This window comes from Heptranchias perlo, chromosome 3, assembly GCF_035084215.1.
Source record: "Heptranchias perlo isolate sHepPer1 chromosome 3, sHepPer1.hap1, whole genome shotgun sequence".
Lineage (NCBI taxonomy): Eukaryota > Metazoa > Chordata > Chondrichthyes > Hexanchiformes > Hexanchidae > Heptranchias > Heptranchias perlo.
This window is the reverse complement of record NC_090327.1, coordinates 39,189,716-39,212,554: the sequence shown is the minus strand read 5'-3', so window position 1 is coordinate 39,212,554 and position 22,839 is coordinate 39,189,716. Positions and strand designations below refer to the sequence as shown.

Here is a 22,839-nt window from a genome sequence, read left to right as displayed (position 1 = left end):
AAGGCTGAGAGAGATAGATTTTTGGACTCTAGGGGAATCAAGGGATATGGGGATTGGACGGGAAAGTGGAGTTGAGGTCGAAGATCAGCCACGATCTGATTGAATGGCAGAGCAGGCTCGAGGGGCCTTATGGCCTACTCCTGCTCCTATTTCTTATGTTCTTAAATCAGTCCAGGGTTTCTCACATCTCACTTTTAACCAATTCAGGATTTACTTCCTCCCCAATATCCTTCTCTTTTGTAAACAACGTTGCAAAGTACTTATCTCTGCCAATTCCCATTTATCCTCTCCAGTGCCCCACTTCACATTTAACAATTCTCTTAACGATATATGTGAAATATATAACTGTTCTTAATATTTAATACTTCAAATTCTACAGGCTACCACAACCCTCAGAAACCCGATTCAAGCCATTCCGCATGTGCAAGAGTACTAGCAGACTATTTGACTCTACAGGGCATAACAGCAGGGCCTGATCCTATCCCTAGTAGCAACCCACATGTGCATTTTCCAACAGGGGTCACAAGATAGGAAATTGGGCTAATTTCTTCATTCCGACAAGGGGAACTGAAGCCAATTGCTGCTTCGGTTGAGTTCAGCAGACTCAGCACAGACCAGAATCAAACCTGGCACATTCTGGTCTGCAGCTTCTTGCTATGTGTGGAGGTACCTTTATGCACGCATGCCACTGAGGCACCGCAAATTTTCCCACTCCTTCTATGCCATCCCCACAGAATGGGAAATTAGCTGGCATTACTGGGGAACTAAATCCCTGCTCTACACATCATAACACTTCAATCCAACAACTGACAAGCAGACTGTAAACAAAGGAAGAACTTGCATTTACGTAACGCCTGTCACGCCCTCAGAGCATCCCAAAGGTCTTTACAACCAATAAATGACTATCACTTGTAGTCACTTTTGTTATGTAAGCAAAAGTGACAGACAGTTTGCTCACAGCAAGATCCCACAAACAGCAAATGTTTTTGGAAGTGTTGGCGGAGAGAAATGTTGGCCAGGATTTTACATCCATCAAAACAGGTAGTTTAAAATCTCATTTGTAAGATGGCACCTGCGATAGTGCTGCACCGAAACAGCAGCCTAGATTATGTGTTCAACTCATGACCCTCCAACTCAAAAGGCCAGAGTGCTACTATTGAGACAAACTGACACAAAGTCAGTGTGTTGGGTCACTTGCAGCTTTCATATTTAACCTCGTCAGTGTATATAAACAGCATTACAAGTATATTGGTACATCTTAATAGATGGTCACCAATTCATCCTAGTGTTACACAGCTCAAAATCTCTCTGCAGACACAACCCATGTCTGGAAGCACAATATTTAATTGTACTGTTGGAGCTTTTTAAATTTATCTTTCACCAGACACAGAAGAAGAATTTCACACAGTTAGACAGTATAGTTGTCTCAGGGTGAAACTGAAAATTTGATTGAAGCCAAGTTCATCAGAAGCACAGAATACCAATGTATTAAATCACAATCCATTGAGTAGAATCCTTGGACCAAGCACACACTGTTCCCCTTCCTGTGTATTATAATGCTTAGGATGCCAGTCACAAATAGACTGCCAGATTTCACCCCGAACACAAAGACATGTAAACACTTTGGTGCAAAAAGGGTTTTTGTTCCGTGTTTGGACTGAGAAATCAAATCAAAAAAGGGCAGGCACACATGAAAGTTCCTTCATTTCATCTGGAAGTTCAAGAAATCCTGACATAACAAATAGGAACATAGGAACAGGAGTAGGCCATTCAGTCCCTCAAGCCTGTTGGACCATTCAATTAGTGGACGGCTGATCTCTGCCTTAACTCCATTTAACCACCTTGGTTCCATATCGCTTGATACCCTTACCTAACAGAAATGTATCAATAATGGTGACATCAAGGTTCTACAGCTTTTTGCGAGCAATTTCCTCCCCTTTCCTTCCCCAAAAGGCCACACCTCCAAGTGGCCATTCTTCATGTGCAAGCTTAAGCAGTATTGATAATTTTTCCTCTTCCCCAACCCAGGGGTTCCAAAGCCAATTGTATCCAACTGCTGCACCAGCTTAGTACAGGCCAGGAATCAATCTTGGACCCTCAGTCTGTCTATACTCAATGAGCCATCAGTGTGCACCAGAGCTTTGTGATGCTAAGTGGAAGGATTTAAAGACTTACTCAATGCTTGCAAGTTGCCAAAATCTCAGATGTACCACTGGATTGCCAAGCAATTCTCCCCTCTGCCCACAATATCTTTGAGTAGATAATTATAGCCATTGTTAAGAGAGTTGGCCGTAGGTCACTGGGTATGACATTGGGGATACAGGGGAAAAATATAGAAATTTTCCTGGTGAATGTACGGTACTCTGAACTAGATGGTTTATAACAATTACTTGAATGCTGCAGTTTTATTTCTTCTCAAGATCGAAGACAATGCAAAGCATTTATTGCCCATTGCTAACAATTCAGTGGTTTGCTAGGCACTTCAGAGGGCAATAAGAGTCAACCACATTGGTGTGGGGCTGGAGTCACCTGCAGGTCAGCCCACAGTGGTGGCAGGTTCCCTTCCCTGAAAGGACAGGACAGAACTAGTTGTGTTTTAGAACAATCCAGCAGCTTCTTCATTTTTTTCTGGTGCCAGTCCACAAATTCTCCCCCTAACCTTGTGATACTCCCCATGCCATCCTGAAACACCTCCCCAAACCTCTTGACCATTCCTTTAGTCACCATTGCTGCTCAGGGTTTTCTCACCAGTGTGAAGCAGTTTGTGACATTTGCTACTTTAAGACATGGTTGTTGTAGAGACATGGCTGCTCAAGGAAAGCTTAATGATGGACATTAGAAGGCCAGAAAATGAAAGTCAGTATATATTAACCATTAATCTTGGTACATTGCATAGCAAGCAGAAATAATAACAATTAAGTTTGTCTCCAAACGATGCCATTATACTTCATACTGGATGAATGAAGATGCTATTCATCTGAATTGATTTTTCCTTTTGATATGCTGATTCTATTTGCTACACGCCTTTTATGCACCATAAAGCTCAAAGTTTCAAAGGAGGCCTGCATCAAAAGGAACTTTTGTTATGCTAGTGAATTGATGTATTAAGAAGTAGGCAGATTAGTCGAGCTCCACAGACCCAGAAGGTACCAGGTTTGATCCCTGGTGTGTAGAGTTAGCTCTCAGCCATGGCGATAGTAGAGCTGCTACAAGGTTTGGGCACAAAATGTAAAAGGTCATATTTGCACTCCTGACCACAATCCAATGATAGCAACTGAAACTGTGTGGGTGAGAGGGAGAAGTGGGCTTGACTTGAGGTGATGAACTGCTTATGTGGGGTTATCAGAGGGCAACGAGCACTTGCCAAACTGTACCCCAAACAAGGAGTCAATGGCTTCAGGAGGGTAGGGGAAAAATAGATTCAACGCAATTACCTTTTTATTCCCCCATTACAATACAGGTTTCACATCATTAATGCAAGAGAATAGTGCACACAAACTGAGAGCACAACATTATGGATAGCTTTAACTGATTCAATTAAGATGTCACAATGTCATTTCCTCTGCAGAACCCAGTCCAAAGGGAAAATAAAAGACAGATGGTATAAAGATTAAGGATAGCTGAGCAGATAAAAGCAAGTGTGGAGCACAATCAAAAAAAGCCCCCAAAAAACATAGGCTTAATTGGAGAGCTAGTTTGAATAAATGTAAAATATTGCTGGCTTAATACACTTGGGCATTAACCCAATTAAGCACAGTAAGTAATGCAACCAGGTGTCTACATCCAGCTCCATCTTATGCAGATAATCCAATCTGGCAGCTTAGCTGATATTTGGTGCATCAGTTTCTTGGCAAAGTGCCTTCACGAGTAATGGGTTTTGTTTTTCTCCCCGACCGAAGGAACCAATGCTTGCTATGGGGTTCACTGACCTTCCCAGCCAAAGGGCATCGTTGTAATATAACTAATGCCCCAGCTGAGACCAGCTAACTCAGCACAAACTGGGAATTAAAGCTTCACCTCAGCTCCCCTTGCTCTCTCAAATTGGAATTCAATGCTCCTGTCCTCTCTGATCCTCTCCCTCCATAAACTTTCTTACCCATATTCACAGCCACCCCCTCCCATGACCTTGATCATTGATGAAGTTATCGCCAATCACTTCCTTGTATCCCTCAACCTCACTTCCTTATGCAACTATCACTGGGGGAAAAAACTCCAAGTTTCTCATTATCGTCCTTTCAAACTCCTAACTGCCTAGCATTTGGCCCATCGTTTGCCACAATACCTCTAACTCTTGATGTATTCCAATACTCCCTCATTTCCACTTTCAATAGTCTCATCCCAGCAATACCTTCCATGTCTCCCATACTGGTCGATCTCTTCTTCATTCCCTCAAGTTCAAGAGGTGCAAAATTCTCACCCCTGCCCCCTCACTTCGAACAAGTGTGTGGAGCTCATGGATTTTTTTCTCACCAAGATAAAGCCCACCCATTTATCTACCTGAGATGATTCCCTCCCTTTCCCAAGACATCGAAACCAATTGCTTCCCCCAACCAATCCTTCTAACTATCCAGCTCACAACCCACATCTCTGGTGAGTTCACTTCTCCAAGCTCATCCTACTCCCTCGACCCCCATTCCAACTGAAGACCTGCCCATGCAAATTCCATCCTGCCCCTATGCTAGATGACATAAATCAGTTACACAGCATTAGGAGTAGGCCTTTCAGCCCCTCAAGCCTACTCTGCTATTCAATTAGATCATGGCTGATCTGCATCTCAACTCCACTTCCCTCTCCTCAGATAATGGCTCCCCTTCCTCTCAATACCAGAATACACCTCAAAAAAAAAATCTATTCTTGATCCCCCTCCCATTCTCCTTAACTACTGCCCCATCTCCAACCTCCCCTTTAGTCTTTCAACAAGTTGTGACCTTCCAACTCCATGCACATTTCTGCCACAACTCCACGTGTGAATTCCTCCAATCTGGATTCCACCCCTCCTACAGCACCAGGCGGTCCTAACCAAAACCACAAACATCATTGTGACCCTGGTGCATCATTCATCCTCAGTGCAGCTTTCAACAGTCGGCCACACCTTCCTCCTCCAAAGCCTCTCATCCATTGCCCGGTTCAGTGGGACCAATTTCACTTAAATTCCAATCTCACCTATGCAATCGTAGGAGAACATCTTCCGGAATGGCTTTTCCTCTCGCCCTCAACACGGTTATTCGATCATTGGGCCCTTCCCCCACTCTTCTCATCTGCATGCAGCTTATCAACGACTTCACTACAACAGTCAGCTTCGACATACATGCTGATGACATCCAGCTCTTCCCTCTCCACCACCCCTCAATCCCTCCAGTACTTCTATGCTGTCAAGGCTGTGTCCAACATAGAGTTATGAGCTAGTCTCAACTGCGAGATCAACACTGGGGAGAATGAATCGATCATGTTCAGCCCCCATCACAAACTCTGCCCCCCGCTACTGGCTCCATCCCTCTCCTCAGTTACCGCCTCAGGCCGAACCAAACTATTCACAAGCTCAGCTCCCTGTTAGACCAGGAGCTCATTTTCCAATCCACATCCTCTCCATTACAAAGACCATGTACTTGCACCTCAAGCATCATTCAAAACACTTTGTATCCCATCCCTTGCACATCAATCACCACTCCCACTATGCCCGACAACCTTCTCTGACCTACATTGGGTCCCAGTCCCTCAACATCTCAAAACTAAAATTTTGACCCTCCATGACCTCACCCCTCTCTTTCATTGTAATCTTCTCCACCTCTAACATCTCTACCCTATCTTAAACTCTCCATTCTTCTGACTACAGCCTCTTCTCCATCCCCTCCTCCATTCAGCCTACCATTGATGGCCGTATCTTCAACCACTTAGGTCCCATGGAATTCCTTCCTTAAACCCCTCCATCTCACTTGAATTTAAGACTCTCCTCAAAATCCACTGCTTCAACCAAGTTGTTGATCAGCCCTCCTAATCTCTTCATTTCCTCACACCTCTAATGTCTTGCAACACATTTCTCCTCAGGTGGTGTATAAATTGGGATCTACCACATCACACTAAATGGTGCAATTACTTTTGCGTCTAAATTTGTGTCTCACTTCAATACTGCTTCCATGCCTAGCAAGGCTCTTGCAGCACTGCTTCTGGAAGTCTACGGTAAAGCTTGCGAATCTGACAGCTGATTGCGCTCCTAACTCTTGTCTTCAACCTCTCTCGCTCCATCAGAAACTATGTTGTAGCAAGTACAGCTCTGAATTTTCCCTTATTGCCCAAATACACTGTCCTACTCATTTCTTCTACTTCCTAATTGCGTTGAATCAGGAACTCAATACCACGTTTAACATACCGGAAAGAAAAAAAAAGTAACAGTCCTCACTAATTGACATTATTTTTTCTATCTGGCCTCAAAATGTGAGCAATGCTGCCATGGTGACATTTATTGCCCATCCCTAGTTGCCCTGAGGTGGCGATGGTGGGCCACCTTATTGAATTGCTGCAGTTCTTTCCTCAAAGCGATCGTTTTTACAACTGGGTGGCTCGCTAGGCCACTTTGTAGGGCATTAAGAGTCGACCACAGTCACTGGAGTCAATTGTAAGCCTGACTGGGTAGGACTGGCAGGTTTTATTAGTGAACAATCGAGCAGCTTTGTCGTTTCTGGTGCCAGCACACAAAAACTAAATTTGTGCAATTCAATTCTGATTGCAAGTCCAGTACCATAACCACTACATTACCATGCCCTAACTACGGTTACAAAAGTGGGAATCCTGTTGCCAAGAGGTTTGCCTTCATTTTGTGGAAAGAAGGAGCGAGAACACAACGATTGAGAACACGAGGGTGTAGGATGGAAAGAATGACCATGAACGCCAATTACTCAAAATGGCAGTCCTCAAATTTCAGTGCCCTCTCCCACAAACCAGAATTGTCAACCTAAAGTCAGCAAAGACATGTGGAGCAAATGTGAAGTGAATTAGAGTTTTTATACCTATCCCTTTAAGAGCATACTGGATCACCTAATGCACCTTGCCCTTTTCTGAATCCAATAGAGTATTTCACTAACGATGAAAAGAAGAAAAGCTACATTTATTAGGCACTGTATTACCTCAGGACATATCAAATCGCTGCACGTTTAGATGGTGTGATAAGGCATTATATAAATAAGCGTTTGCACCCTCTCTTCAATTCCACATAGCTGCCAGCCGAGGGGAATACATACGAACATACAAAAATAACGGGCAGGAAAAGACCAGCTGATCCATCAAGCCTGACCCGCACTCTATGCCTGAAGCATCAAGACTAAAAGCTTCCTTTCCCCACCCCCCACCCACAGCCATGTAATCTCCCAGGAGATGCAAAAAAAACTCAGAATTCAATAATACTGAGGCAACTTCAGCAATGTGAGTACTTTCACTCAGATGCCAAAGGACAAAATTCCATTTGCAAAGTTAGTACTGATCAGCACTAACCTCTCAATCTCAAATTGGAAAGCTGCACGCAAGGATGGCTGGTATGGGAAGTTAAACTGTGACAACGGTGCACGAGAGGGTGTTCCTCTGATTAAGGTTATCGGGCATTGTTGGGACAGTGCCGAGGGAACATCTAACTGGACTATATCTAACCTGCAACTACTCAATGTTGACAGGGTGATCAAATGGTGGAACTGTTCTATTCCCTAGTGCTGAAATCTCAATGCACATGAAAGTTTAACTTGTATTTTTAAAAAAAAATCATTTCATGCACAAAATTTCTAAGCAAAGCTCTCCCTTGCTAACTTTCTTTTGTATCCCAGAGACACAACTCCTGCACAATGGAATGTCTTCCTCAATCCCCATCAAGGGACAGATGATCTGACAGGAATGCTAAGAACTTGGAAGAACGACTGCTTCAGTAAACTATTCATCTCTGGCAATAAAAAGAAAAACCACAAACAGAAAACAAGCTTCACACTCAAAACCTTAACCCTCTCTTTTTCTCAGTCAGTTTATCAATCCACCTTCACCAATTTCACACCAAGGATAGAACAGCTTTCCTGAAGCACTGTCATCTCTGGAGGCAAGCACAGTTACAGAAGCTGGAGACGGTGGCCAGAACGACCATGCCAAACACCATGTCCTCAACTACAGCCAAACCTGGTACCAATGGTTAAAAAGTACAGAAACTTTCATTGTGAAGAAAAGGTGGAAAACTTCAAACAGCTGTTGTTTAGAATCCAGTACCCAGCAGGATTTCACCATTTTTGTCCATTCAAGAAAAACACACAATTGAAAACAAATGAGTATCCACTGATCTTGTCACACGTTGATTGCTGGTGGACAGAAATGAGACAAAGTCCTAGCATACAGTGCATGGAGCACTAAGTGGCAGGTTATTCAGGGCATGGCAGTATATAAAGGAAGGCGACAGTTTTCTTGAAAGTTTATCAGTTTAAAGGTGGACAATTTTTTTAAAACTGTGCTCTACTTATATGGATGAGGCTGGCAAGGCCACATTTATGGCTCCTCAGTTGCCTTGAGACAGTGGTGGTGGGTCTTCTTGAACCGCTCCAATCCTGGAGGTGAAGCTTCCACAATGCTTTTAGGTAGGGAATTCCAGTATTTTGATCCTTCATCATCACTATGACAAAATCCTGGAGTTTCCTACCTAACACAATCATCAGAACTGTAGCAGTTCAAGGCAGCAGCCCATTATCACATGAAAACTAGGGATGGTATGTAAGTGCAGGCTTGAACAAACGTACCCCGTATGAAATTTTAAGTGAATAAACCAAAGAACACACAGATGCTTGCATGTCTGTGTGGCCGAGTTGAGATTCGCCAATGCACAAGTTCTTTCGTGCCCAGTCTGTTGAACTTTTTTCAAAATAAGCAAACACTAAGCAAAAACGTGTTACGAGGATTTCAATCAAGGGCAAGGGGTGTGGTGAAAATATACTGTTCAATGGAACTGTAATTCCAAAAAAAAGACCCAGCAGTAGTTAGAAACTTTGCACTTCCAATGATGGATTGCATCCGAAGAGAATATTTTGAGCTATAAAACACCAGGGTGAAGTACTGCTGGTGGTGGCAGTGGTAGGAGCAGTTTGAGGTGTTGATCAAAAGCATCACGCAGAAAATATATTAGTTTAAGGACAATTATTGCAAAGGAATGTTAATACCAATGCACTAATATCACAACGACATTGTGGCTGACTGGCCGTACAAATAATATGCAGATTCAGTCTGCAGTGAGCTACAAGAAACATATTGGCATTTGCAGTGCCCAGTAGTTCTGCAGTCCGTACCGCCTGACTTTGAATCTATATCTGTTGCACTGCAGTTAACTGGATGAGTCACCCAAACGTTAGCCTCAGTTTCTCAAAGATGTTCAGTTGAAATTTCAATACGTACACAATCTTCTCCTGATAAGTTACCGTAACAACACTCCACTCCAGTTGGTAACACCACCTTATCTTGTAATAACTTAGACACTATATGACATGTTACTGTTGCTATTTGAATCATGATAACAGCTTGAAAATTAACTCTCAACCTAGGAAAATATGGAGCACAAAAACCCATGCAAAAATAAATAGTATAGACTGCACAAGCACCAGCTTGAGCCTGTATTTTATTTGTATCGCATGCTGGCATTTACGAGAGAAATCCACCTTAAGCAGTCATAGAGGGGATATGAATAACGTCAGCACAACCCAACCCAGGATGGGGGTGGATCCCAACTTCAGGCACACTGAAGTCGGGTAAGGATAGGATTTGGCTCAGTTGAGGTGCCCTTGCCTCCAAACAATGACATATCCTGTTCAGGGTCGCATGTTAAGGATAGTCGCTTAGCCACCCAGTAGGTTACTGGTGCCTTTAAACCTCAATCTCAATAAGACTTAGTGCCTTCAAAACATAACAACACTACCATATTGTATTAAGGGTAGGGTAGTGGTTACAGCACACGTCCACTACTGGACTATATAATCCAGAGGCCTGGACTAACAATCCAGAGAACATAAATTTAAATCCCACCAGCGCAGTTTAAAAATTTGAATTTGGTTTTAAAAAATGAGAAGGAAGCTACCATCCTTACCCACTCTGGCCTCTACGTGACTCCAGGTTCACACCAGTGCGGTTGACTCTCAACTACCCTCTGGAGTGGCTAAGCAAGCCCTACAATTGTATCAAACTGCTACACCACCACATCAAGTCAAGTAGGGCTAAATGCCAGCCTTGTCAATAAATTAATTAAGGGCAGAGAAAAGCAGGGAGACATTTATTATTTTACAATAACAACTTGCATTTATACATCCCTTCAACGTAGGCGCTTTACAGGAGCGTATTCAGACAAAAATTGACAAGTCAAAGGAGATATTGAGGTGATTAAAAGCTCGGTCAAAGAGGTAGGTTTTAAGGAGGGTCTTAAAGGGAGAGAGTTGTTTAGGGAGGGAATTCCAGAGCTTAGGGCCAAGAAGGCTGAAGACACGGCCACCAATAGCAGGGCAAAGGGAGTGGCGGGTGCACAAGAGGCTAGAATTGGAGGAACGCCGGGTTCTTGGAGGACTGATTAGCTGGAGGAAGTTACAGAGCTAGGAAGCGGTATGCCATGGAGGGATTTGAAGATGAGGTGAGGGTGAGAATTTTAAATTCATGACATTGGTGGACCTGAATCCAATGTAGATCAGCAAACACAGGTGTGATGGGTGAAAGGGACTTGGTGCGAGTTAGGATACGGGCAGCAGATTATGGATCAGCTCAAGTTTACGAAGGATGCAAGATGGGAGGCCAGCCATGAGGGCATTGGAACAGTGGAGTCAGGAGGTAACAAAAGCATGGAGGAGGGTTTCAGCAGCAGATGGGCTGAGACAGTGGTGGAGATGGGTGATATTACGGAGGTGGAGATAGGTGGTCTCTGTGATGGAGAGGATATGGTATCAATGCCCTGCACAAGTACAATTAGAATCATAGAATTTTATAGCACAGAAGATCGTGCAGCCAGTCATGGGTACACAGGTTCTTTGAAAGAGCATTCACCCACCCTTACCCTTTAATATTTGAACAAAAAAATTTACTTCATTTCCCCTTTAAAAGCTATTATGGATTCTGTTTCTACCACTGTTTCTAGCAGGGCGTTCCATATTCTAACAACCCTCGATGTAAAAAACATTGTAACTTGCTTCTTTTGATCTTTTGATGATGGAAATAGTTTCTCCCAATTTACTTAATCAAAACCCTTCAAAATTCCAAATCAAATCTTCTCTTAACTTCTTTGCTCTAATGAAAAAAAGCCCAAATTGTTCTCGTGTCTCCTCATAACTCAAGCCTCTCGTTTCCAGTATCAATGAATCTCTTCTGCACCTCCTCCCTGGTCTTGACATCCTTTCTAATATAGGGTGTTCAAAATTGGACTCAATATTCTAACTGTGGTCTAACCAGTAACTTATTTAGGTGTAGCATTACCTCTCCGTTCTTGTACTTTATGCCCCTATTCATAAAATTAGGATCTTGCTTCTTTTTTTCAAAAAGACACAGCTTTATGAACTTGCCCCCGACTTCCAAATTGTTATCCTTCCTGATGCTCCTGCAGTCCATCAAATCTGGGTGCTCAGTGTCTACAAGTCCAGTTAACATTGGCTCCAAAAGAACAAATAAAAGGAGGGAGGGGAAGAGGAAGGGAACAAGGAGTTAAAGAAACAAAATAGTGAGAAAAAGCCTGAACTGAAGACAATCAGGAGAGGAAAAATGCAGACACAAGAAAGTTTGTAACTGGCTTGCTGGTCAGATGCTTGGGAACAAAAGCAGTTATCAAGAGACAACCCAGCACTCGCAAATCAACCTGCATAAATAAATAGCAACATATGGATACAAGGATTCACACAATTGATGAGTCGTGCAAATGAGTAGCTATTTACAATCTATATTAATGAGTTAGATGAAGGGACAGAGCGTAATGTATCCAAGTTTGCTGACAATACGAAGCTAGGTGGGAAAGTAAGCTGTGAGGAGGACACAAAGAGTCTGCAAAGGGATAGAGACAGGAAGGTGGCAGATGGAGTATAATGTGGGGAAATGTGAGGTTATTCACTTTGGCAGGAAGAATAGAAAAACAGAATATTTTTTAAATGGTGAGAAACTCTTAAATGTTGGTGTTCAGAGACACTTGGGTGTCCTCGTACAAGAAACAAAAAGTTAGCATGCAGGTACAGCAAGCAATCAGGAAAGCAAATGGAACTTAATCTTAAAGGTCTTAAGGTTACGGCACGGAAGGAGGCCATTTGGCCCATCGAGTCCGCACCGGCTCTATGCAAGAGCAATCCGGCTAGTCCCGCCCCCTGCCCTATCCCTGAACGTTGGCCTTTGTTGCAAGGGGGTTGGAGAAAGTAAGGAAGTCTCACTACAGTTGTGCAGGGCTTTGGTGAGACCTCACCTGGAGTACTTTATACAGTTTTGGTGTCCTTATCTAAGGAAGGATATAATTGTTGTAGAGGCGGTGCAGCGAAGGTTCACGAGATTAATTCATGGGATGAGGGGGTTATCCGATGAGGCAAGGTCGAGTAGAATGGGCCTATACTCTCTGGAGTTTAGAAGAATGAGAGGTGATCGAATTGAAACATATAAGATTCCTTAAGCCTCTGGGAAGTGCCTTGTGACACTTTTCAATATTAAAGGCCATCATCAACTGCAAATTATTGTTGCCAATTGGACCAAGTCCCATTCACCCATCACCCCTATGCTCACTGACCTACATTGGCATCCAGTCCAGCAACGCCTCGATTTTAAAATTCTCATCCTGGTTTTAAAATCCCTCTATGGCCTCATCCCTCCCTATCTCTGTAACCTCCACCAGCCCTACAATACTCAGAAATCTCTGTACCCCTACAATTTTGGCCTCTTGCGCATCCTCGTTTTTCATCACTCCACTATTGGCGGCTGTGCCTTCAGCTGCCAAGGTCGAAAGCTCTGGAATTCTCTCCCTATACCTCTTCATCTTTCTCTCTCCTCCTTTAAGACGCTCCTTAAAATATATCCCTTTGAGCAAGCTTTTGGTCACCTGTGCTAATATCTCCTTATGTGACTCAATGTCAAAATTTGTTTGCTAACACTCCTGTGAAGCGCCTTGGGACATTTTACTAAGTTAAAGAAACTACATAAATGCAAGTTGTTGTTGCATTTACAGCCCAAATACCACGATTATACATTAAGTCCTGTATGCAGTGAATAGCGGTTCCTGTGTGGATAACAAACTGCTTGGCCAACTGATCAACTCAGATGATAAACCATAAGAGGATACACAAGAGCAGAACCAATCATTTCCATCACTGTTTGATGTAAAATTCTATAGCTAAGGGTTTGTTCTCAGTTTTACAGGTTAACCACAAGACTGTGAAAGTGCAAAAAGGGTTGATGTAGCAATAACACTGTCACTATGGATGGCTTTTTCCATAACTGTATGTGTGATGGTTACCAGCAGAAGCTCTAGAAAGCAGTCAGTCTAGAGCAGGAAACCCTGGTTAATTTGCCCCTTCCGAGCCCCCAAAGGTATCTAATATTAATCGGTTACATCAGCAGATACTGGATCCAAACCACAGACCTCCTAGGTTCCTTTGGCTTATTAGCACATCACATTATGCCATCACCCAGTAAGGCATCAAGGGGAGCTGCAATGAAACTTGTCTTGGTGTTTAACTGAGATGACAACCATTGACTGGACACAAACAGTCCATTAGTTCCTTTATTGGTCTACACATTGGGGAAATAAGGATTTGATCCAATGTGAGAACACTACTGACCAAGCTGTTGCTGCATCTGATGGTGCATCATTGGATAAGGAGGTGGCGGCGTTGGACCTTGTTGCATCATGCCCATAGAACCCAGCTGCTGCATTCCAGGGGTGGAGGGGGGATTTTGCGAATGCTGCTGCTGATGCTGTTGCTCCAGCTGCTGTCGGGCTCTCATTTCAGCATATTTCAACTGCTCCATGTGGAAGGCCTGGCGCTCCGTAAGCAGCTGCTGTCGCTGCTGTTCCAACTGAAACAAAGCACAAAGACGACACACGTGAACACTGTCCAACAAATGAGCGTGCACATTTAAAGCAATCATCAAGCCTTCCAAAGGCATTCATTTTTGCTGGAGCATACTTCCAAGGGAGCCAGGGCCATCAAATAACTTCCCCAAGTGGCCAGTCTGGATGTGAATCTGGACAGTGAGTGCTGGTCGATTATTCAACCCTAACTGATGATGTTGTCAAACCTAACCCCATCCTCGCTAGACATCACTGTACAGCAAGAACGCTAATTTTTTTCCCTTTGTGCCCTGGGGGTGCTGAGACCAAATGGAGTACCCCAATTAGCTTCTCTTCTAAATCAGCCAATAGGAATTGAAATTGAGAACTTGTATGCTGCACAGTTCAGTACAACAATTGGTATCTTTACCAACTGGGTCATTGGGGAGCTTATTTATACATTTATTAAGGTCTATAATTTCCATTTTTGCTTTCCTTCACTCCAAGGGAAGTTATACAATTTTCTTTTACTTCAGCTTCACTGACAGTTTTTAGGAATGATCTCTCAATTGTACCATTCCTTGTGTCAGCATGTGATCATTTAGAGTCAGACACTCATCCCAGTTTCCCCAACCCCCTTCCCCGCCCAGTATAGCTCTCTGCTAATCACTTCATTCTACTTGTTGGCTCCGATTCCAAACTTCCATCACAGATGCGTCGTTGTGGAGCCACTGCGACACCAAAGAGACCCCATGCACTTCCCCTTATTCTCTCTGACCCAAGGCGAGCTAAGAGAATGTTTTCCGTGTCTCCCACAGGTAAACTGCTCATATCTGTTTATTTGTATGTATTAAATATGAGGCCATTCAGCCAATCCAGCGTGTTACACTATTTTGTTCGCCATAGCAGTTCTATTATTGCCCATTTCACAGTCTTTCTCTACATTTTTTTTCCCCAAATAAGCATCTAGCTCATTTTTCAATACCTCAATTGATACTGCATCAATGGCCTCCTGGGGCACAGCCTTTTATGGGAAAATGATTTTTGTGGCTTAGTTTGAATTCTAAAATTACACTGCTTTGTATTGGCTGACCCATGTTCAACTGCTGTTCAAATGGAACCCTTCTTCCCCTTCGGCCTTCAAAGTTCTTGATTGAATATTTGCCACTACCAAGATCTGCACCAGTGGCGGCTCCACCTGTACAGGATACGGTGATGGAACAATCTGCGTTTATATAGCGTCTTTAAAGTAGAAAAACATCCCAAGGCACTTCATGAAGGTGCAAGGGGAAAAAAATGGACACCGAACCAAAGGAGGAGGTATTAGAAGGGGGTGACCAAAATCTTGGCCAAAGAGGTCAGTTTTAAGGAGGCTCTTAAAGGAAGAGAGGGAGATGGAGGGGTGGAGGAGTTTAGAGAGAATTCCAGAGTGTGAGGTCCAGGCAGCTGAAGGCACAACTGTCAATGGTGGGGGAGGGGTGCACAAGAGGCCTGTGTCAGAGGAACGGAGAGTTTGAGGGGATTATCAAGAGGAGCGTCCAAAAGCCTAGATTCCCCTACTCAAGAAAAGCCAGTCTCTATCTAACGTGTCAACTGCCTTTATTATTTTAAATGTCTCAATCATGATATTATCAATCTCATCACCCAGCAATATAACCCAATCACTGAACTTTTCTTAATGGTGTGCCCAAAACTGAACACAATGTTCCAGCACTTTGGACAACTGCAGGAATACTTCTTTACTTTTACATACTATACCTCTGTGATGAAGCCCAGCATCTCACTCCTCTCCAAATGTTTTTCATATCAGTGTAAGAGATTGTAAGGACTAATGTACTGGGACCCCTAAATTCCATTGTTCTTCCAGTAATAAAACCATCCCTGATGCTTACCTAATTCTATTAGTGTAATATTCATATTTATTTCAGTACCAAGGCACCTGGCTTTAAACAAAAAAGATTAGTCGAGGGGGACCAGAGTTTCCCGAATCATGTCCTCTTCAACCTATGCAGTACAGTGCTACAAAATGCTGCTCTAGTTTTCAGATGGTTATCCTATGACCCATCGCAACATGAATGAGGGTGGCCTACATGTTTAGCTTGCACTCAGACACTTACTAGGGCAGCAGGAGCAGGCAAGTCACGGATGCAGTTTTCTTCCAAAAACTGAACATGTTTTTTAAATCCTCTCATAAGCAAATATCAATAGTGGATTTACACCTCCCTACAGACTCGTGCCTCCTTGAATCACTGTGTGGACGTGTGGAAGGGGAGGATCACAAGAACACATACATCTTGGCCTATTGACTAACTGTTCCAACCAATGTATCGATCGCTCATTTTTAGTGTGTTTGCATTTCATTTAAGCCAATGTAGTTAGTGGCAAACAAGATATTTCTGCCAACACTAATTAGCCCATTTACAGAAGGAATGCAACGCCACAAAAGTAAATATAAATTACACACTGTGGTATAATTACACGCACTAGATTGGTTAACAGGCAGCTATAAATTCAGAATAAAAATGTTTCACTTTAAGCACCGACATTTAAATAAACATTTTAATATAAGCATTCATCACTTCTTTCCTGCCTTTCCCTGCTAATATACAACGTGACAGTGAATGAATTATTCAGCAGTCTCTTTATAGACTGCGCACCATTCAATTAACAGGCTACACTCTTTCACGGTCTTCTGATTCCTTTGTCCTTAATTTAAGCCGCGTTTAACAAGTCGTCGTTTTTCAAAAGACAGCGCATCATTTTGAGCACACACATTCAGAAAATCACTGAGACCCAAACAAGCTTCCCATATGTAAATTGTGATCCACGAACATATATTATTCAAATTAGATAAACACTAGACTGAAGGATAAAAAAAATCTCACTGCTCCCAGCTTTGAATTGGTCTTTTACCAATATGATTCCATATGTATAGCTTGTACTCTCTCCGCCACCTCCCTCCAAAAAGGCACTAATTCAACATTAGAGTAGTGGAGTGCAGTGCAGTCACAATCCAGTAACTCACCCGTCAAAAGCTGGAAATTCTAACACTTAGCAGGCTACTGTACTGAAATTTTCAAAACCAAGAGAGATTTTTGTTAGGTAAGAGCATCAAGGAACAGGGAACAAAGATGGGTGGGTAAATGGAGTTGAGGTACAGATCAGCCATGATCGAACTGAATGACGGAACAGGCTCCAGGGCTCACTGGCCTTCTCCTGTTCCCACATCATTTGCTCCACATCACAGGGCAGTTAGCACTCCCTTCCTGTTCGATTCAACAGAAGGCAAATGTTACCTTGGTTGCATCTATAATGTGACCGTATCAACATAGTTATCTTTGCCATTTGTTTGAAGATCTGGTCTTTAATGCCAGCTTTAAGCCAAGTGGCAACTGTTTCAAAGTTGTCACCTCCAAAGTGGACATTGGGAACCAGCAGCACAAAGGAAGCTGGGAACGAAGAAGCAATAATTTTAAATTTTAGTACAAAATAGGTAGAATAGAACAAGTTGCAGTGAAATTGAAGTTGAAATAAAATTTGGTACAGAAAAGGAGGAAAATTGGGATCTGAAGAGATTATTTTCATAAATTTTGTTTAAAACTGCTTTCAGTACTTTAGGGTTAATATTGCAGCAATAGATCTAGTCTGGATGTTTAAGCAGCATTACTACTGCAGTGCACAAGTTTCAAACATTTTGGTACTGCTTAAGACAATTGCCAGGGAGGGAAATGGAATCAGTGGCAAGGGTATGGAGTTTCTGGAAAGAGCGGTAGACGATGGCTTCAGTCTTCCCATGGTTTAGCAGGCCATCTAAGACTGGATGTCAGACAAGCAGTGTGACAACACAGAGGCAGTGGAGGGCTCAAGAGCCTTGGGGAAATTTAACTTGGTGGACAAGGGAAAGAGGTCAAGCAAAAGTGGCAGCTTGAACAGACGCTCTTCACCTTACTGACAAGAAAGTCCATGAGCCCCTTGCACTTGTCAGAGGTGAAGGCAGAGGGGGAAGGGGAAGGAGGTTTGAGGAGGCGGTTGGTAATGGAGAAAAGCAGAGGGTTATCTTTGCATTCCAGGATGATCCCAGAGTTGTGGGTGGTTTTAGCAGAGCAGAGCAAGGCCCAATAGCACTTTATGTGGTCCAGTCAGATCCAGTCATGGATGGCTAAACCAGTGTGTCAGATATGCTCAGATCCATACTCCCAGACTTAAAAAAGCAAAGATGGGGGCGACACTGGAAGGAACGATGAGAATGGGAGAGCACAGAGGTTTTGCTGTGGACAAGGTCAAAGATGGTGAGAGAGTTGCTGAGCCAATCTACAGCTGTAGAAGTAGTGTGGCGAATGGAGAGCCAAAGGTGAGCAAGTTGAGTGTTTGAAACTGCAGTTGTAAGGGGACTTGGAACCCAATTTATTTCTGGGTTTTTGTACAACTTTGCACTATACAATTTAACAGCGAATTGGCAAAGTGTCAGAAGCAATTTCCCTTTCCCAAGGTAACTGAGGTCACAAAAAAGTTTTCAGCGATTTAAACATCTAGAACATAGCTTAGCTTATGAGGTTGTCCTGTAAAATAAAGAAAACTAGACTACTAAACGACATGGAGAAAGATGAAAAGCTCACATTTTGAAGAATAAAATGACACTAAAAATAAAGTTGCTGGAAGCAATAACTTTTCAAAAAAGGATTTGATCTGCATGAGCATGACGGAGACGGAATAAATAGAACTCTAAAAATGTAAAACTTTTAAAAGGGGCTCACGCATGCATTAGCAGAGCCAGACGCACAAGAAGCACCATCTGTAAGGCTTTACAAATATGCTTTTAAAAAAAAATTCATTCATGGAATGTGGGCGTCACTGACAAGGCCAGCATTTAATCCTCATCTCTAATTGCCATGGAGAAAGGTGGTGGTGAGCAAACTTCTTGAACCCCTGCAGTCAGTGTGTGAAGGTACTCCCACTTTCTGCGGCGAATCACTCACCCCTTGACTCCCCAAAGCCTATCCACCGACAAGGCACAAGTCAGGAGTGTGATGGAATACTCTCCACTTGCCTGGATGAGTGCAGCTCCCACAACACAAGAAGCTTGACACCATCCAGGACAAAGCAGCCCACTTGACTGGCACCTCATCTACCTCCCTAAACATTCCACCCCCTTCACCACCTGTGCACCGTGGCTGCAGTGTGAACCACTACAGGATGCACTGCAGCAACTCGCCAAGGCTTCTTCAACAGCACCTCCCAAACCCCCGTGACCTCTACCACCTAGAAGGGCAGCAGGCACATGGGAACAACACCGCCTGCACGTTCCCCTCCAAGTCACACACCATCCCGACTTGGAAATATATCGCCGTTCCTTCATCGTCGGCGGGTAAAAATCCTGGAAGTCCCTACCTAACAGCGCTGTGGGAGAACCTTCACCACACGGACTGCAGCGGTTCAAGGCAGCGACTCAGCACCACCTTCTCAAGGGCAATAAATGCTGGCTGGTTGCAGAGTTGCTCAGCTCTGCCAAAAGCATGTTGCTTCCGCTACTTAGCATGCACAGTTCTATGTTGTAGCTTCACCAGGTTGGCATCTCATTTTCAGGTACGCCTGGTGCTGCTCCTGGCATGCTCATCTCTACACCTCATTGAACCAGGGTTGATCCCCTGGCCTGTTGGTAATGGTAGTGAGGAATATGCCGGGCCACGAGGTTACAGATTGTGCTGGAATACAATTCTGCTGCTGCTGATGGCGCACAATGCCTCATGGATGCCCAGTTTTGAGCTGCTAGATCTGCTCTGAATCTATCCTATTTAGACAATTGTAAACAATTTTACAGCACCAAGTTATAGTCCAGCAATTTTATTTTAAATTCACAAGCTTTCGGAGGCTTCCCCCTTCGTCAGGTGAACGATGTGAAAATATATCCTATTTAGCACAGTGGTAGTGCCACACAACACGTTGGATGGTGTCCTCAGTGTGAAGAAAGGACTTAATCTCCACAAGGACTATGCAGTGGTCACTCCTACCAATACTGTCATGGACAGATACATCTACGACAGGTAGATTGGTGAGGACGAGGTCAAGTAGGTCTTTCCCTAGTGTTGGTTCGCTCACCGCCTTTCGCAGGCCCAGTCTGGCAGCTATGTCCTTAAGGACTCGGCCAGCTCGGTCAGTAGTGGTACTACCGAGCCCCTCTTGGTGATGGACATTGAAGACCCCCATCCAGAGTACAATGTGTGCCTTTGCTACCCTCAGTGCTTCCTCCAAGTGGTGCTCAACATGTAGGAGGACTGATTCATCAGCTGAGGGAGGGCGGTAGGTGGTAATCAACAGCAGGTTTCCTTGCCATGAGATTTCATGGAGTCAATGTTCAGGGCTCCCAGGGCCACTCCCTCCTGACTGTATATCACTGTAACACCACCTCTGGTGGGTCTGTCCTGGAACAGGACATACCCAGGGATGGTGATGGAAGAGTCTGGAACACTGGCTGAAAGGTATGATTCTGTGAGTATGGCGATGCCAGGCTGTTGCTTGCCTAGTCTGTGGGACAGCTCTCCCAATTTTGGCACAAGTCCCTAGATGTTAGTGAGGAGCACTTTGCAGGGTTGACTGGGCTTGGTTTGCCTTTGTTGTGTCCGATGCCAAGTGGTCCAATGCCAGGTGATCCATCCGGTTTTATTCTTAGTATGACTTTTGTCTGTCAAAGCCTTGGTGAGTTGCTGCAGTGCAACTTGTAGATGGTACACACTGCAGCCACTGTGTGCCGGTGGCAGAGGGAGTGAATGTTGAAGGTGGTGGATGGGGTGCCAATCAAGCAGGCTGCTTTGTGTCTAGCTTCTTGAGTGTTGTTGGAGCTGTGCTCATCCAGGCAAGTGGAGAGTATTCCATCACACTCCTGACTTGTGCCTTGTAGATGGTGGAAAGCTTTTGGAGAACCAGGAGGTGAGTCACTCGCCGCAGAATACCCAGCGTCTGACCTGCTCTTGTAGTCACATTATTTGTGCGGATGGTCAACAGTGACCCCCAGGATGTTGATGGTGGGGGATTCGGCGATAGTAATGCCGTTGATAGTCATGGGGAGGTGGTTAAACTCTCTTGTTGGAGATGGTCATTGCCTGGTACTTGTCTGGCACAAATGTTACTGGTCACTTATCAGCTCAAGCATGGATGTTGTCCAGGTCTTGCTGCATGAGGGCACGGACTGCTTCATTATGAGGGGTTGCGAATGGAACTGTACCCTGTGCAATCATCAGCAAATATCCCCACTTCTGACCTTATGATGGAGGGAAGGTCATTGATGAAAATGTTTGGGCCCAGGACACTGCCCTGAGGAACTGCGATGTCCTGGGGCTGAGACGATTGGTCTCCAACAACCGCTACCATCTTCCTTTGTGCTAGGTATGACTCCAGCCATTGGAGAGTTTTCTCCCGGACTCCCATTGACTTCAATTTTACTGTGGCTCCTTGATGCCACACTCGGTCAAATGCTGCCTTGATGTCAAAGGCAGTCACTCTCACCTCACCACTGGAATTCAGCTCTTCTGTCCATGTTTGGACTAAGGCTGCAATGAGGTCTGGAGCCGAGTGGTCCTGGTGGAACCCAAACTGAGCATCGAAGAGAAGGTTATTGTTGAGTAAGTGCTGCTTCATAGCACTGTTGACGGCACCTTCCATCACTTTGCTGATGATTGAAAGTAGACTGATTGGACAGTAGTTGGCCGGATTGGATTTGTCCTGCTTTTTGTGGACAGGATATACCTAAACAATTTTCCACTTTGTCTGGTAGATGCCAGTGTTTTAGCTGTACTGGAACAGCTTGGCTAGAGTTGCAGTTAGTTCTGGAGCACAAGTCGGGTTGTCTGGGCCCATATCCTTTGCTGTGTCCAGTGCACTCAGCTGTTTCTTGATATCATGTGGAGTGAATCGAATTGGCTGAAGTCTGGCTTCTGTGACGGTGGGGATCTCGGTAGGAGGCCAAGATAGGCTCTGCCATCATTGAGGATGGGGATATTCACGGAGCCTCCTCCTCCAGTTAGTTGTTTTATTGTCCACCACCATTCACGACTGGATGTGGCAGGACTGCAGAGCTTTGATCTGATCTGGAGTATTGTGTGCAGTTTTGGTCTCCTTATATAAGAAAGGATATACTTGCCATAGAGGGAGTGCATTCAAGGTTCACCAGACTGATCCCTGGGATGGCAGGACTGTCGTATGAGGAGAGATTGGGTTGACTAGGCCTGTATTCACTCGAGTTAAGAAGAATGAGGTGGGATCTCATTGAAACATAAAATTCTGACAGGGCTAGACAGACTGGATGCAGGGAGGATGTTTCCCCTGGCTGGGGGATTTAGAACGAGGGGTCACAGTCTCAGGATACAGGGTAGGACATTTAGGACTGAGATCAGGAGAAATTTCTTCACTCAGAAGGCGGCGAACCTGTGGAAAACTCTACCATAGAAGGCTGTGAAGGCCAAGTCACTAAATATATTTAAGGCGACAGATAGATTTCTAGACACAAAAGGCATCAAGGGGTATGGGGAGAGAGCGGGAATATGGTACTGCAATAGAGGATCAGCCATGATCATATTGAATGGTGGAGCAGGCTCGAAGGGCCGAATGGCCTACTCCTGCTCCTGCTCCCATATTCTATGTTTCTATGATCCGTTGGTTGTGGGATCACTTAGCTCTGTCCATATAGCATGCTGCTTCCGCTGTTCAGTGTGCACGTAGTCCTGAATTGTAGGTTCACCAGGTAGGCATCTAATTTTTAGGTATGTCTGGCGCTGTTCCTGGCATGCTCTTGTAGACTCCTCATTGAACCAGGATGGATCCCCAGGCTTGATGGTAATGGTAGAGTG

General features: G+C 44.2%; 1 protein-coding gene across 3 annotated transcripts in view; it reads right to left on the bottom strand.

Annotated features, from left to right (window-relative positions):
• The window catches only part of smarcc1a (SWI/SNF related, matrix associated, actin dependent regulator of chromatin, subfamily c, member 1a), a 196,300-nt gene that overhangs the window by 22,271 nt on the left and 151,190 nt on the right, over window positions 1-22,839 (bottom strand). For all 3 annotated transcript variants that reach the window (XM_067979058.1, XM_067979073.1, XM_067979066.1), the window contains exon 26: window positions 13,788-14,025. In XM_067979058.1, the coding sequence (XP_067835159.1) occupies window positions 13,788-14,025 (238 nt within the window). The remainder of the gene's footprint in view (window positions 1-13,787; window positions 14,026-22,839) is intronic.